Raw genomic sequence first — 13,920 nt, forward strand, 5'->3', positions numbered from 1 at the left:
ATGGAAAACTCCAGTTTTTAATAGCCTATTGCTTTATTTTAAGTTCCCCTGAAAAATTCTCCTCTCATTCTACTAAATGAAGGCACTGACCTCTCCTGAACTTGAGGGCTTTATGAGCGTAAGGTGCTCTAAAGTCAGTATCTACAGTTTAGGAGCAATGGTTATTCTGTGACTGGAGCCATCTGCAGCCAAACTGAAGATGACAGGCTGCTCATGCCACAGTTCCCCAGAATACTTCGGCTTTCTGTTGTTTTGCCTGTCATCAGGTCTCGTACTTTCAGCCCAGGCTTGACGATTGGGAATAAATTGATGTGGGGACCCCTCTCGATCATGTCGTCTATTGATCTCTTATCCCAAACTCAATTTGGTGAGGTAGTCCTTGTGTCTTGCCCGTTTGTGGAAATGCTCAGCTCATTACCTTGTTTTGCAGTGTCTGGATGTCTTCCTCCAGGAGTGGACCTGGCACCTAATAACGTAGCTTGGTCTTTCCCCTTGCTTTGCCCTGGTTGCCTGCAGAGGCAGTGAGCTGTAAGAGGACTCTACAGTATAGAAATGAGATACTGGTAATTCTCTGTCACAAGGGGTGGAAGACCTGCCTGGCATGGAGCCACAGGGTTTTCTTCCAGTTACACTTGTTCTTCTACACACAGCATTTTATACAGGAAACAAATTAAAAGGTTTGTGCGGTGAGAGCAGGGAGAAATAACAACCCATGCCTGTTTATTCCCAAATAAGTGGCCTTCGAAACACAATATTGGCAAAACACAACACGGGGAGGAGTTCTCTAGCATTTTTTTCCCCTGTACACAGGTGATCTTCTGGGTGCAAATAAGCTCAGTTTGATGGTTAAAAATTGAAATAGTTATTAGGACTGATTAGGAGAAAGGTGGGGAGGGTGGTGGGGTAGTAACTGCTTTCCAGATCAAATTAAAGACATGGTTTGATGAAAAGACTACATTCTTATGGATTGATTGTGGGGTTTTTGAGACTAATAAACTCTGTGAGCAACAATAGCAGGCAGGGAAACATGAAAGAAAATTCTGCGAAGTCGTTGAAAGGAAAGAAGTGAAGCCACAACTATAAAAACAAAAATATTCCAAGTAATTTAAAAGCTGTATGTCTGCCAGATCCCATCAGCATAAGGTTTCATAATTCATGTCCTAAAGTCTACGAGTCCTGGTAAAAATTATTTTAGGAATGTCAGTATTGACTGACTGTAGCAGTAATAAATGTAAACTACATATTCATAGGAACCTGGATGGGGTAAGGGGTCGTTACTGCGGAGTACAGGTGCTCTGAGGGAACGGTGTTATTGAAAATCCTTGTGTTACCAGCCTCAAAGAGTATCCTGAACCCGAGGAGGGCGCGTAACGTGTGCGTGTGGACCAGCGAACGGTGCGGGGAGTGGGGCCCCTGATCCAAGGAGGTCCATGCGTGTGCGCTGTGGGTTCCCTTGCAGTCCCAGGCAGCACGATTTGCACGTGCTCTTCCCCAAAACGCATCAGCCCTCTGTTCGCTTCCAGCGTCTCCTCAGTTTCTGACCTTTTTTAAGTAGGGCAGCTTATGGTAACAGGATCAGTGAATCATGCCTGTTTCCCCCGTGCTCTACAGTCAATTAAATGTACTAGATACCAAATTGACTAAAACCAAACAAAGCAGGAAATTTTGTCCTTTCTTCTCCTCCAGTGTAGAATTCTTTGCCCTCCCTGAATTAAAGTGTTGCAGTGAGTCATACCAACTGTAAAACTATTTAAAACGTTTGCAGAAAGGTTCTTAATCTATTAACTTCAATTTCTTTCTCTGAATTAATAAAACAAAACCCTTGCTATACGGAAATAATTCCCAAATTACTCCAGAACAATTCAAAACATAAGCTTTTTTATTTTTTTTTTGTAAGGATGAAATGTCAAAATCAGGAAAGAATCCAGGATGATTTAACTGTCAGGATTTGTTTTGGCTTTGCTGCTGTGAGACATTTGACCACAAAGTATTCACAGTATTAAATTCACTACCTTTAAGGAGACCTGTGTCACTGAATACCTGCAGTACTCCATAAATGGGTATCTGTGTGTGAAAGAGCCCAGAGAATATCAGTGGACTAGAAATGGGGATGAAGAATACTTGGGGAATTGCTGGTTGCTCTCAGAAAAGAAGCAGCTTTGTGCCCCAATGTGCGGTATTTATTTCATAAATCGAGAATCGTTTGACTGAAATCAGTGGAGATGGAAAACATCTATAAAAGAGTAATCAAACACATGAGGGTTGCTCTAAAAATGCCTGTAAAACATACTTTAAAAGCAGCTGTATACTAATGTGTACGTGGGAAATAGTATGGGTTTGCATGCTGCTCCTTGAAGTTGACCCAAAGAAAAGTATATATGTTTTCGAGATAGAAATGAAATGTGATGGCCTGTATTGCAGTATGAATGTCTGTGTTCTTTTTGTATCCTATAAAACATTTGCTAACATCAAGAGATAGAATGCGTGACTGCTTGTGTCGGTATATGCTACTTTGTCATTTATTTCATTTAAAATGTATTGAAATCGTATGTATTGAAATCATATTATTAGGAAATCTGATTAAAATGTTTATGAAACATATATTATGCCCATGCAGCAATTAATAGTTGAAAACTTCAGAAGTTTATCTTGGACCATACGATTTTTGCAGTGGATTATATAATCAAAAACTGCCTATGTTGAACTTTGAAGGAAGGAGTGTTAATAGAAAGAGGGGAAAAAAAAAAAAGGGCAAAAAAACCCCCTTGAAACTGAATCTGAACGTTCAGTCAAAAATAGTCCCATGATCTTTATTTTGAGAAGCATTAAAAGCAAAGTGTGGTAACTTACCAACTAAATACTTTCCGTGAGCCTGTCCAAGACGCTTGTAGTAATGTGTGTGAGTAAATAATTTGCTTTCCTAGGAAACATCAGTCTATTTAACAGACAAACATGCTGTGCATTAAAATAATTAAAGCCTTATCTTAGAATTAAATGCACAATGTTAAGACTTTTGGAGGATGTGTCTATTTTTTCTATTTTTTTTTTTTCCGAATACCGTAAGTTGTTGAAAATTAGTACTAAAATGTGCTCTGAATGGTGGCGTTCTTTAGCCTTTTGTTATGCCAAAACTTGTTTTTCACTTGAATAATTGTTTTTGATGACTGTTACTTGTAATGCTTAATTGTAGCAGAAGCTGGAAGGAATATTAAATTGTTTAGATATTATTTCAGTGCCTCATGAATGGGAATTAGAACATAATCTCTATGGGGGTGGCAGAGAGCTGTCAGTCAGTCCACTGTAAGGTAAACTAACTTCGTGTGCCTAAGAAGTATCTAGTAATAGTTACCATCAGGAATTAAAAACTAGTCTGACTAAACTACAGGTGCTATCGAGTATTATAACACATTTGTTTTCAAGTCAAACCTTAGGAATACTTTCCATGAAATAACTACTTGACCTAGAAACCATTTCAAAAGGGAGAAGCAGCAAAGTAAAAGCAATTGGTTACAATTACTGACATTTTTCTTTTTTTTTTTTTTTGGTAAATAAACTTTATCCAGATGGACAACCCCTCCTTTATTGAGACACAGAAAGAAATAGTGGTTGGTTTCGTTCTGTGGTTTGTTTGTTCTCTTGCAGATCAGAGCTGTCTCTGGGAGATGTATCGACGAGGTCTCTGAAGGGGCCTGTCACGGTCGCTCGGTGTGAGTGTCGCGAGCCTGACAAGTGCGAGTGCTGCGTGCCCTCCCTGGGACTCAACCACACTTACATCATGTGGCTGAAGGTGATGGTTGGTGTCACACCTCTGTGGTCACCTTTGATGTCAGTCAAGCCCATAGACATAGGTAAATATGACCTATATCTTAAGCCTTTTTTAATTGAGAACAGCAGCAGGATGTCTCTTTTGGAGAAGGAGCGCGCAGACGGAACAGGGCAAGGCTTCCTGCTGCTGTCTCACTTGCTCAGGGTGGTGCTGTACATGTTCCTCAGCTGCCTAACGCCTGTCTGGGCTCTGGTACAAAACCATACCGAGCAAAGGCCAGGCTGTCAACGTCCTCGAGCTTTCATTTCTGATCAGGACCTCTCTGTGTCTGACTGAGGCAGTGGTGAAGTGTATGCATCTGTGTTGCTGAGGACTTAAAAAGCGAGGGGGGGGCAAAAAAGCTGTTCCTAAAGGTACTTAGCAAATAAACCCACCTCTTTTCTCAGGCAGCTCTGTTGTCCTGATGCTTTCTTCTTTACACCCACAGTACCAGCGTTTTCCAAGTTGGAAAACATTCCTCTGTGTTTAATCAAGTTAAAACTATACTGACATGATGAATTTGATATGTGCTGCTATCCAGTATGCTCAGTTACTGCCGATCTTGGCAGATTTCAAAAAGGCAGGGATTCTGTCAGCTGTGGGGAAAAAAAAAATAGAAGTTTTATAAACTTCTTCTAACCACTGTGTTTTTCAGACAGAGTAAGTTAAAAGTCTCCGGGTGGGCCATTTTGGAAGATGAGAGGTTGCATTTTTCATCATGCTGCTTTTACATTATGCAACAGGAAAAAAATTAAAATTTCAGAGTTGCGTCTGCCAGTATTTAAAATGACATAATTAGTTTGTTCTGCTTGGTGAAGTATGTTTTAAAAATACATAATATTAGTATATGTTCTGCCAAGATTTAGCTCAATTAAAAATTACTTTGAAAGTCAAATGATGAATACTTGTGTAAGGTAGAGTTGTACTTGCTTATAGATGATATTAGTAGAACAGACATCATTATCTGTGTTGTAAGATTCATTAAAGTGTGATGTAAAAGTTACCGTCTTTTGTTTTAAAAGCTGTGTTTCCTCCCAAATCACTTCCTGCTGGTCTTCATTAAGTTAATTGCTTTGAGGTGGTATATAAGTAATAATAAAACAAGACTGGACTTAGTGTAGTGAATTTATACTGAAAATAATAACAGGTTTTTGGTAAACTGAGTGAGATTCCAGTGATACCGCTTAAATGAGACACCTTAAAAAGCCGAGAGATCAATGAAAGACCATTTTGTATTTAATCTGATATTGGTAGAGGCAGACTCTTAGTTGAGTGGACCCCACAGGGGCTGCAGGAGGTTCCAGGTAAGACTGATGTGTTATCTGATCGCGTGGTTCAAATGATAGGAGACAATTCTTCTGGTTCTCCGTGGCACTAGCAAAGGGCCGTGGACGTGCTGCTTCTTCCGAACTCTGCCAGCTCGGTTACTGCTTACAGCCCACCTTCACCGACGTGGGGGGCTACTGTCATTTTCATTCTCCCATTAAAACTACTTCTGTGAGCCTTTCCCAGCCTCCTGCACTCAGATACTCCAGATGAGCAAAATCATAGCGTAGACAGCGTAAAGCCCCGAATGGAAGTAGCGGTTATATCTGGGGGCTGGGGGCAGGCTGTGGACATCCAGTGCAGATGGAACTCAAAGTGAACACGTGCCCCCTGCCTAAGACCCTTAGAAATGCTTCCTCTTCAGCTTTTGCATGTGCTGTCTACTCTGCAGTGGTTTTTAACAGGACATTACTCTTACATGGGAGAAACTTGGAGCTGAATGGGGACAAGGTCAGTCAAAAGACACTGTACTTAGGCAGTGATTTGGAAAGGTCTCAGCAGCAGGTCAGTGTGAGATCTAGGTTTCTTGCCTTTGTCCAAGGAAGAGTGAATGTAATCCTAGTCATCAGTCTACATTGCCCATCCATTTCCCTCTCCAGAGAGTTCTCTTCATCCTTGTGGGAAATTTCGGAAACCATCCATTTTTACTTTGCCTTAGTGGAGCTCTCCTGGAGTCCTTCCTTCATAGCCATCATCGCTGCGGGAGGAACAGGAGTATTGAGAAATTCTGTGTGTACAGTATGAGGACGTTATCTCCTGTCTTTTAAGGAGCTGACCAGATTGTTTTGCTCAGCACTCCCATCCCTCTCATTTCTCTTTTCAGCAAAACAGGTACGTTAGTGCTTGGTTGCTGGGAAGAATCATGGCCCAAAGCAAGAAATTAATGTAATTTTAAGGCAAACGCTAGGTCAAACAGCATGTCCTGAGAACTAACTATAAAACAGTGCCAGGGCGCGCTTTTCCAGTGATATTACACAACATGACTCTGTCATACACCAACTGCAGAGCAGCTCTTGAAAACTGAGTTTAAAGAAAAGGTGTGAAAGAGACTTCTGAATCAGTAAAACCCCATTGCCGCCAGCAGCCGCAGGTAATAAGGTTAGTGGTAAACTTGTCAATTAATTTGTCTGCAGTAAAGCCTGAACCGCCCGTGAACTTGCATCTAGAAATGACAGAGGAAGGTCAAGTGAAGATCTGCTGGTCCGACCCTGTGCTGATGCCATACCCACTTCAGTATGAAGTGAAGATCTCTGCAAATTCAGGTCAAAACAGTTGGCAGGTGAGTCAGCTCTGCTTGTTTTTTTTTTTTTTTTTTTTGTTTTGTTTTGTTTTGTTTTGTTTTGTTTTGTTTTGTTTTGTTTTATGACGGAGCGGTGCAGGTTGGCAGATCTCTTCCAGAGCCCAGGATTTCTCACCACCCTCTCCTTGTCCCTGGGCAGTGGCTCTGGTGGGTTGAACAGCGTGGCTGCGCTGCTGGAGCTGGGCTTGGCATGCTGGTTTCTCCTGACCTGGTGTGTCCAGTAGACCCCACTGAGCATCGACGGAGTGTGGTGAAGCTGGCAAGCGGGACTTTACATCTGCTGCACTGAGAGCCACTGCGCGATGACGAAAGACCCATCTCCTCTTGGGTCTTACAAACTCCCATCTTTCCGGATGAAACGCTAGATTCTGTGAAGTCTAAAGGCAAAGCTCTCTCCTTTCAGCGAACCCCAAAGTCCGTGATACACATGTATATGTTTAATATTTACAGCTTTTATTAGTGAATTGCTTTTTCTGTTGCTGCCATGCAACCGGCTCTGGAATAAAGAGCAGCTGTTAATTAGCAGTCCATAATGAAATGTTTTCCACAGAGGTAGGCAACCTCTACTGTATTCAAATTTACAGTAAATTGAAAGAAGAAAGCTTTTTTTACCCAAGTTGCTACCTAAAAACTACACTCTAGATGAATTTGTTTTGGTTCCTTCTGTCTCTTTTGCCCGTTTCATTATACAATAATGGCTTCTGATACCCTACAGATGGTTCAAGTCGCTCTGGAAACCTCACTGGCCATAGACAACACACTACTTGATTCTTCATACTTAGTTCAAGTGCGGTGCAGGAACCGTCACGGTGCAGGGTTCTGGAGTGACTGGAGCACCCCGGGTAATCTCAATTTGGGAGGTAGGTCATGTGCAGTTGCTTGCGTGCAGTAAGTAGTCTTTTGGAATAGAACAGATTTCCCAGTTTGGTTTGTTTTGGTGGAATGAGTGTTTGAGAGCACGCGTTACCCAGGGAGGTACAGCATGCGTGAGTTGGGCTGAAAAATCCCGTGGCTGATCTTTTCCCCTTCTGCTTCTCCTTCTGTGTGGCTTTACCTGAGAGTCTGTGCTTTCCTCTGTGCAAGACTTGCACCAGAGGAGTTGTGCATTAATGCGTGTAGGCCGCACAGTCAGCTCCACGGCACCTCCTTGTCTGGCCCTGGCGCTCACCAAGCACCTGCCCAGCCCCAGAAAAGAGTGCTTTTTCTAAGAGTTTTCCATTTCAAAAGACAGTTGGCAGCGTTTAACCTCTACTAGATACAAGATTCTTCTCCTAATGTTTTCTCTGACTTTTAGTCTGAGGCTTTGTAGTTGAACTAAAAGCGCAGAACACAGTTTTGGGTGTGTAGATTGAACGTAATCCACCTTGGTTTGTACTGCTGAGCCACATTCACAAATGGCCTCAGTCACTCGGTCTCCATGCACGTGGCTTTAGTGTCAAGCATATGACCTTATATACTGTCCTCAATTTGCTACCCAAATAGGGTGAGTTCCTGACATGTCACACACAGTAAGAGCTCCCAGGACTGACTGAAGGGCTCGTATGGTTCACTGAGGTCCCTTACAGCAACGTAGCTCCTGCTAAAACTATAGATCATCATGGCTCTTGACTCCTGGTCAGAGTGTACAGGAAGGGAGAGCAATTTTTTTTGGCAAATCCTTGCTCAGTTATCAGTTACCGCTTTGCAGATTGAGCTGGTTTGGGTCAGCCTAAAGATTTCAGGAATTTTTGCCTTGTATTTTCCATGCTCTGCTTACGCTGACCTGCAGGTGGTCTGGTCTGTGTTGTCACAGGTATCCTCTGAACTCTTACGTGACAATACCGGTGCTTTACCTAGGTGCTTACACATACACCCGCTTACCGGGTGCTGCGCAGTGTGATGTCTGTCCTTAAATCAAGTGCCAAGGAAATAGCTGAACTTTGCAGAAGGACTTCTCTTCCAAGAAAGCTGAAAATACACAGACCCTCATGGCAATCAAGCATGAAACACAGAATGCTTCATTATATGACCAGGGGCCCAACTGGCCCTTAGTCCTTAGGATTTATACCTTTCTATATAAAAATTTTAAAAATGTGTGTATGCGTATATCATACAGAACTATATAGCTGTGAGAATGTTTTTGGGGGTAAATGCTCATGTTCTCTCACATACACATACACTGATATTTTCAGAAAGGGTTTATGAGTGTATTAAGAAATAGGGATGTCAGAGAGGTGCAGTAGATACTGTTTGATTATTTTGTAATTTATCCTGTTTATTGGGTATGTAACTGTATTAAACATACATCTCATCAGCAATACAATCCCGTTGTGACCAACCTGACGGCAGCACAGAGAGATGAATTCCTTCACTGCAGGAAACTCAAACTGGCAGGTTCTCCCAGTGGCCAGTGTTAGGATGAGCCAGTGGAGGAGGTGGGAGCAGCGCTGGGCCGGGGGCGCTGCCGGGCACTCCGGGGGGCACAGAAACACCCCACGAGGCAGCGCTGAAGCCGGGCAGTTGGGGTTTTGTGCAGCTGACCAGTTTTATGTGCTGATTTCTCTTCAACGTGAAAGTCTTTGACAACGACAACGTTCTAAGTCTGCTCTGCTGTCTGAGAAGGCCTGCATTTTGGAAAAACCCTAAAAATATCTTCCTCAGCTATGGAAAGCAAACCTGACCTGTTAAGGGTTTTCATGCTGGCTTTGGGTTTGATCTTTGGCAAACTTCCTTTTCAGCAGGTGAATAACACCTGCAGCTTCCCTGAGAACCTGACCGATCGAGGCTGAGCTTGGGCGCGTGTATGTGCTTTGCAAAGTCAGTGTCTTTATGCCTCAGTGAATTGCTTACTGTGTCACTGTTACCATTTGGTATTAACTGCACTGCTGAGATTGTAAATAACATTTTTGAGACAGTAATCTGCTGTTGGCTTCAGTATGAGCAGGAGTAGTAACTAGTGGAAAGCTTGATTTTATTTTTTTTTTTTAATCCCCTCTCCCCTAGTTCTGAATAGCAATTCTCTCAAAACCTATGTTCCAGTATTACAGTAATGTTTCAACTAACACAGATATCCAACATACTTGCAGGGGTCAAAAGAGTTAGATTTTTTTTTTTTTTCCCCCCCCAAACCCAAACATCATCTCTCACTTTTACGGGGGACAGTTTTACGATTTTAAAATTTGTGGTGTGTGTGTTTGTGAGATGAGCTACAGAAGCTAACCCGTTTAAGGTTGCAAATATTTTGTTGCAGCATTTAAATAGGCTGACCTGATGCCTCAGAGAAGTGGGCTGAGTAAAAAGCAGCAGTGTTATTCCAGTTTCCCAAGATTTCATTTACAGGAGCCCGTGTGATTCCCTCTTCCCCTTGTGCTGCTGTGTATTGCTTTCATGCTCCAGGCATTTTCTGCTCATTTAATTCCTTTTTGCCTGGGGATCTTAAAGATTATTTTTATCAGAATTTACAAACATCAGTTATGGAGGGAGACAGTCAAGGGCTCATTTCCCTATAGTTGTTAATAGTAATTAAGAAGTAAGAAATTTAGAAATACAACTGGATGATGATGATAATAATAATATTTTTCTATTGACATATGCTTTTATGTGTTTTTTTTGTTCAGAGTCTAATATCAACGGAATTTTTTTTCCTTTTCTTCCCTTTCTGTGTAGCTGAAGTCCTGTACTTCCCTCCTAAGATACTGAGCAGTGTTGGTTCTAATGTTTCCTTTTATTGCATCTATAAAAACAAAACCAAGATTGTAGTGTCCAAGAAGATTGTTTGGTGGCTGAATTTAGCAGAGGAAATCCCAGAAAGTCAGTATACGCTTGTGAACGATCGCGTAAGCAAAGTTACTCTTTTCAACTTGAAAGCAACAAAACCTAGAGGAAGTTTCTTCTATAACGCATTATACTGTTGTCATCAAAATAGGGAATGTCATCATAGATACGCTGAATTATATGTAGTAGGTAAGATTCCAGATGATTTTAAATTACAATTTTGTTGCATTTTAATAGTAAGGTCAGAATATTTCGATTTTAAACTCCAGTTATCTTTTCTTGAGCAGTTATGACTTGTAGTGCATGTGTTTTGGATAAGCAATTATCTCTTCACAAATAAACTTTCAATGTGTTTTAATTAGATGTGAATATCAATATCACATGTGAAACGGATGGGTACTTAACTAAAATGACTTGCAGATGGTCTGCAAACCCAAACACACTGCTCCTGGGGAGTTCCTTGCAGTTAAGGTACCACAGGTACGTATAGCTTTTAACACACTCTTTATGTTTGGAAATACTATTACAGGGAAGAATTCTGAATAGAAGTAACTATAAAATGTGCTCAGTTTTCTTCCCAGCTGGAACTGCAGGGTTGTTAATGATGTGTGCAGAAAGGGGACCACAGATACCTGAGTATGTAGCGTGGATTCTATTTACAGTGCTTTTTGGCATTTGTAGAGCCTGTAGATGCAGTTTGGTAGCCAGTCCTCTTAAAGTAGATGCGTTTGCTTGTATCAGTTATAAAAAAGATTATTCTAGTTGCTCATATCTACAAATTGTAAGGGAATAAGGAAAAAACCCTGTTCAAGGTGCGAGTGACTGAGCAGTGGAGCTGGGGCCTAGAGAGGCTCTAGAATCCCTGTCCTTGGAGACTTTCAGATCTCGACTGGGCAGGACCCTGGGCAGCTTCGCTGAATTTTGAATTTAACCCTGCTTTGAATTGGGGGGAGGACTTGGGACCTCCTGAGGTCTCCATTCAATCTTCGATTTTTCTGTAATTCTGTATCTTTTTTTTCTAGATACAGACAGTAGATAAAAATACAGGGATGGAATTTAATTTCTTTCAAATGGAAAAAATCTTGCTTATAAAGAGAGAATCAAATCTTAGTTCATAAAGGGAATATTGCTTTATGAAGTCAGAGTCTTTGGTGGCTGGAGCAATTCTTAGCTTTCGTGGTTTTGGTCAAGTGTTTCGGCCTGGCTTGTTTTCAGATAGTTGGTTTAATTTTGTCTGTCTTTGGGCAGTGCAGAACTGGGGTGTGGAGCAAGCACATATTGTTTGCAAAATACAAACCTGATTATTAAATCAGTAACGTGATCATCCTTATCTTCATTCGTGTGCACAAACATTGCCTGTGGTAGTGTTGTTTTACCATGAAACTAAAAAAATCCCTTTGAGTTACTAATATACTGAGCTTGAGAGTTTCCTAGAACCATGTTAGTCTTTATATAAACAAGGTAGACAGACAGACAACCTTTCCGGAGGAAAAAAACTTTACTTTTATGGCTCTGCTGGACTGGATATGCAAAAGTTTTGGCAAACAAGCTTAAATCAGCCCTGAGGGCCTAATCCTTTGGAAAGCTGGACTGTCTTCTCTGTTGGAGGTGAATTGAAGTTTTGAACTATCATAGTACCAAGGTGAATATTTCTCAGGATTTTGTGGACTAAAGTAATAACTGGAATGCTTGAAATTTCAAGTGGAGGCTTTTAGGGCAGGATTAGTGACTAGCTGACTGCTAAGGTAGGTTTTGTTTTGACTGTCTTCACAAATATGAATATAATGAGTGTCCTGCTGAGCAGGGAGCTTGAAATAAAAACCATGCTGCTCTTGCCATGTTTTTTATTCCCACTTTTTCACTGTTCAGGTTTAGTTGAAAATGTTTTCGAATGCAAACTGATCATCTGCACGTTTCTTAACAGTGTTCCTGCTAGAGCAGTGAACGTTAGTACAGACTGAAAATGCTTCCCAGTTGCTAGTATACATTTTGATCTTCCTTTTTATTCTCTCTTTTTTTTTTAATTTGCTAATAGTAGGATCTGAAAGAGGGAAAATAAAAAAAGTAAATAATGGAGGACCACAGGAATGTTGTGACTACCAAAAAGTTGAAGTATAAGATGTTTAAAAATGTATAGTTATTAAAATGCCAGCATCATTTGCATAACGTTCTGTTGCACATTGGGACCAAAAAAACACGAAAGGAATTTGAATGTTTACAAGCCTGAAACTAAATTAAATGATCAGGTGTTTTAATTGCCCAAGCTTAATTGTAAGAGGCACCATAAATGTGTTAGAATTGCTAGTATTGGCGTAGACATAGGCGAGTCCTCATGGTGGAGGTTGGAAGTCAGATGTGTTGCATCGGCATCAGACACGCCCGGTTTTCCAGGAGCACGCAGCGATTCTTCTTAGTTCCTGATGCAGTGACATTGTACGGATGAAACCCAACGCTCTGCAGTTACGTGGTGTGATAGCTTTGCTGTTGGTGTTTTGTTTTCGTTGGGTTGTTACTACATCTTCCTCGACAGTCGGTGCTGCCAACAGAAACCGCACAGAAATGATCACCCTGTAAAAAACCAGAGAATGCGGAGCGAAACCGTCAAAGCACAAGGCACCAGTTTAATCAGTATTAGCTGTGCTGGCACAAGAGGAGAGATTCAGCAGAGTGTAACCTTTGTGGTTCAGTTGAGTGACTAATGCCCTATCTGGCCATGCTCACCACCTCTGAGCTGTGTGCAAGCTTAGGAGAATTAGGAGGAATTTGAAAACTTTCCTTCCCATCGCTGATAAGATATCCAGAGCCCAGGTCTCCTCTTTTCTCTTGCCAGATGCGATACTGACTGGATGTGGGATTTTAATACCCCTCTCCAGAATTGATATTTTTATGGGATTTCCATCTCCTGGAGGCTTCACTCTATGTGTTCAATCGATCCATGTGGCAGCTTTCCCTTGAGAGCCACTTGGTTTTTTGAAAGTCACATTCCCTGCTGGAGTAAATTCTTGGCTGGAGATCGGCCTTGCTATGTTTGTCGTTAAGACCTGCCACTCCAGTAACATGATTTATGAGTCTTTAGAGATGGCGGCTCTTGTACCCGTTTCTTCCAGTTGTTAGTCTCTTATCAAAAGATTTTGCACTGGGGAGAGCCTTCATGTCCTGATTTTTTCAGGCTAAGAGCCAAAGCTTTGAGGACTAACACTGCAGCATTATTTATCCATTTAGTGCAGATTCAAGTTCAAGAGCTGTCCAAATAATCATCCAAACCCCCCAGATAGTTCCAGCAACACCATTTGTTTTAATTGCCTTCAGAGTTCTGTTTTACTGATGCCATGAGCGGCTTGTAGTTGCAATGTATTAACTGAGTGGGTTTTTTTTTTTCTCTTTTTAAGGAGCAGAATTTATTGTTCTGACTTTCCAAGTACTTCTCCAAAATCAGAGGTGAAAGAATGCCATTTACAGAAGAATCATTCTTATGAGTGCACATTTCAGCCTATTTTTCTTTTATCTGGATATACCATGTGGATAGAGTTTAAGCACTTCCTTGGAACACTCGAATCCTCACCAACTTGTGTCGTTCCAGCAGATGTGGGTAGGTCAAGATTCGTGCACGTATTTCTTCACTTGTGACCTTGGATTTCATTCCTTATATGGTGTAGGTAAAGTACTTCTTCATAGCATTTTAAATAAATTAGATAGTGGAAAGAACATAAAAACCTAAGAGCTTTGATACTGTTAA

At 41.3% G+C, this 13,920-nt stretch overlaps 1 protein-coding gene across 1 annotated transcript in view; it reads left to right on the forward strand.

Annotated features, from left to right (window-relative positions):
* The window catches only part of LEPR (leptin receptor), a 67,317-nt gene that overhangs the window by 37,915 nt on the left and 15,482 nt on the right, over positions 1–13,920 (forward strand). Inside the window, exons 5-10 of the mRNA XM_042807325.1 lie at positions 3,643–3,848; positions 6,265–6,410; positions 7,147–7,291; positions 10,077–10,220; positions 10,547–10,664; positions 13,574–13,773. Of these exons, the coding sequence (XP_042663259.1) occupies positions 3,643–3,848; positions 6,265–6,410; positions 7,147–7,291; positions 10,077–10,220; positions 10,547–10,664; positions 13,574–13,773 (959 nt within the window). The remainder of the gene's footprint in view (positions 1–3,642; positions 3,849–6,264; positions 6,411–7,146; positions 7,292–10,076; positions 10,221–10,546; positions 10,665–13,573; positions 13,774–13,920) is intronic.

This window comes from Tyto alba, unplaced genomic scaffold (genome assembly GCF_018691265.1).
Source record: "Tyto alba isolate M040663 unplaced genomic scaffold, T.alba_DEE_v4.0 Super-Scaffold_1000006, whole genome shotgun sequence".
NCBI lineage: Eukaryota > Metazoa > Chordata > Aves > Strigiformes > Tytonidae > Tyto > Tyto alba.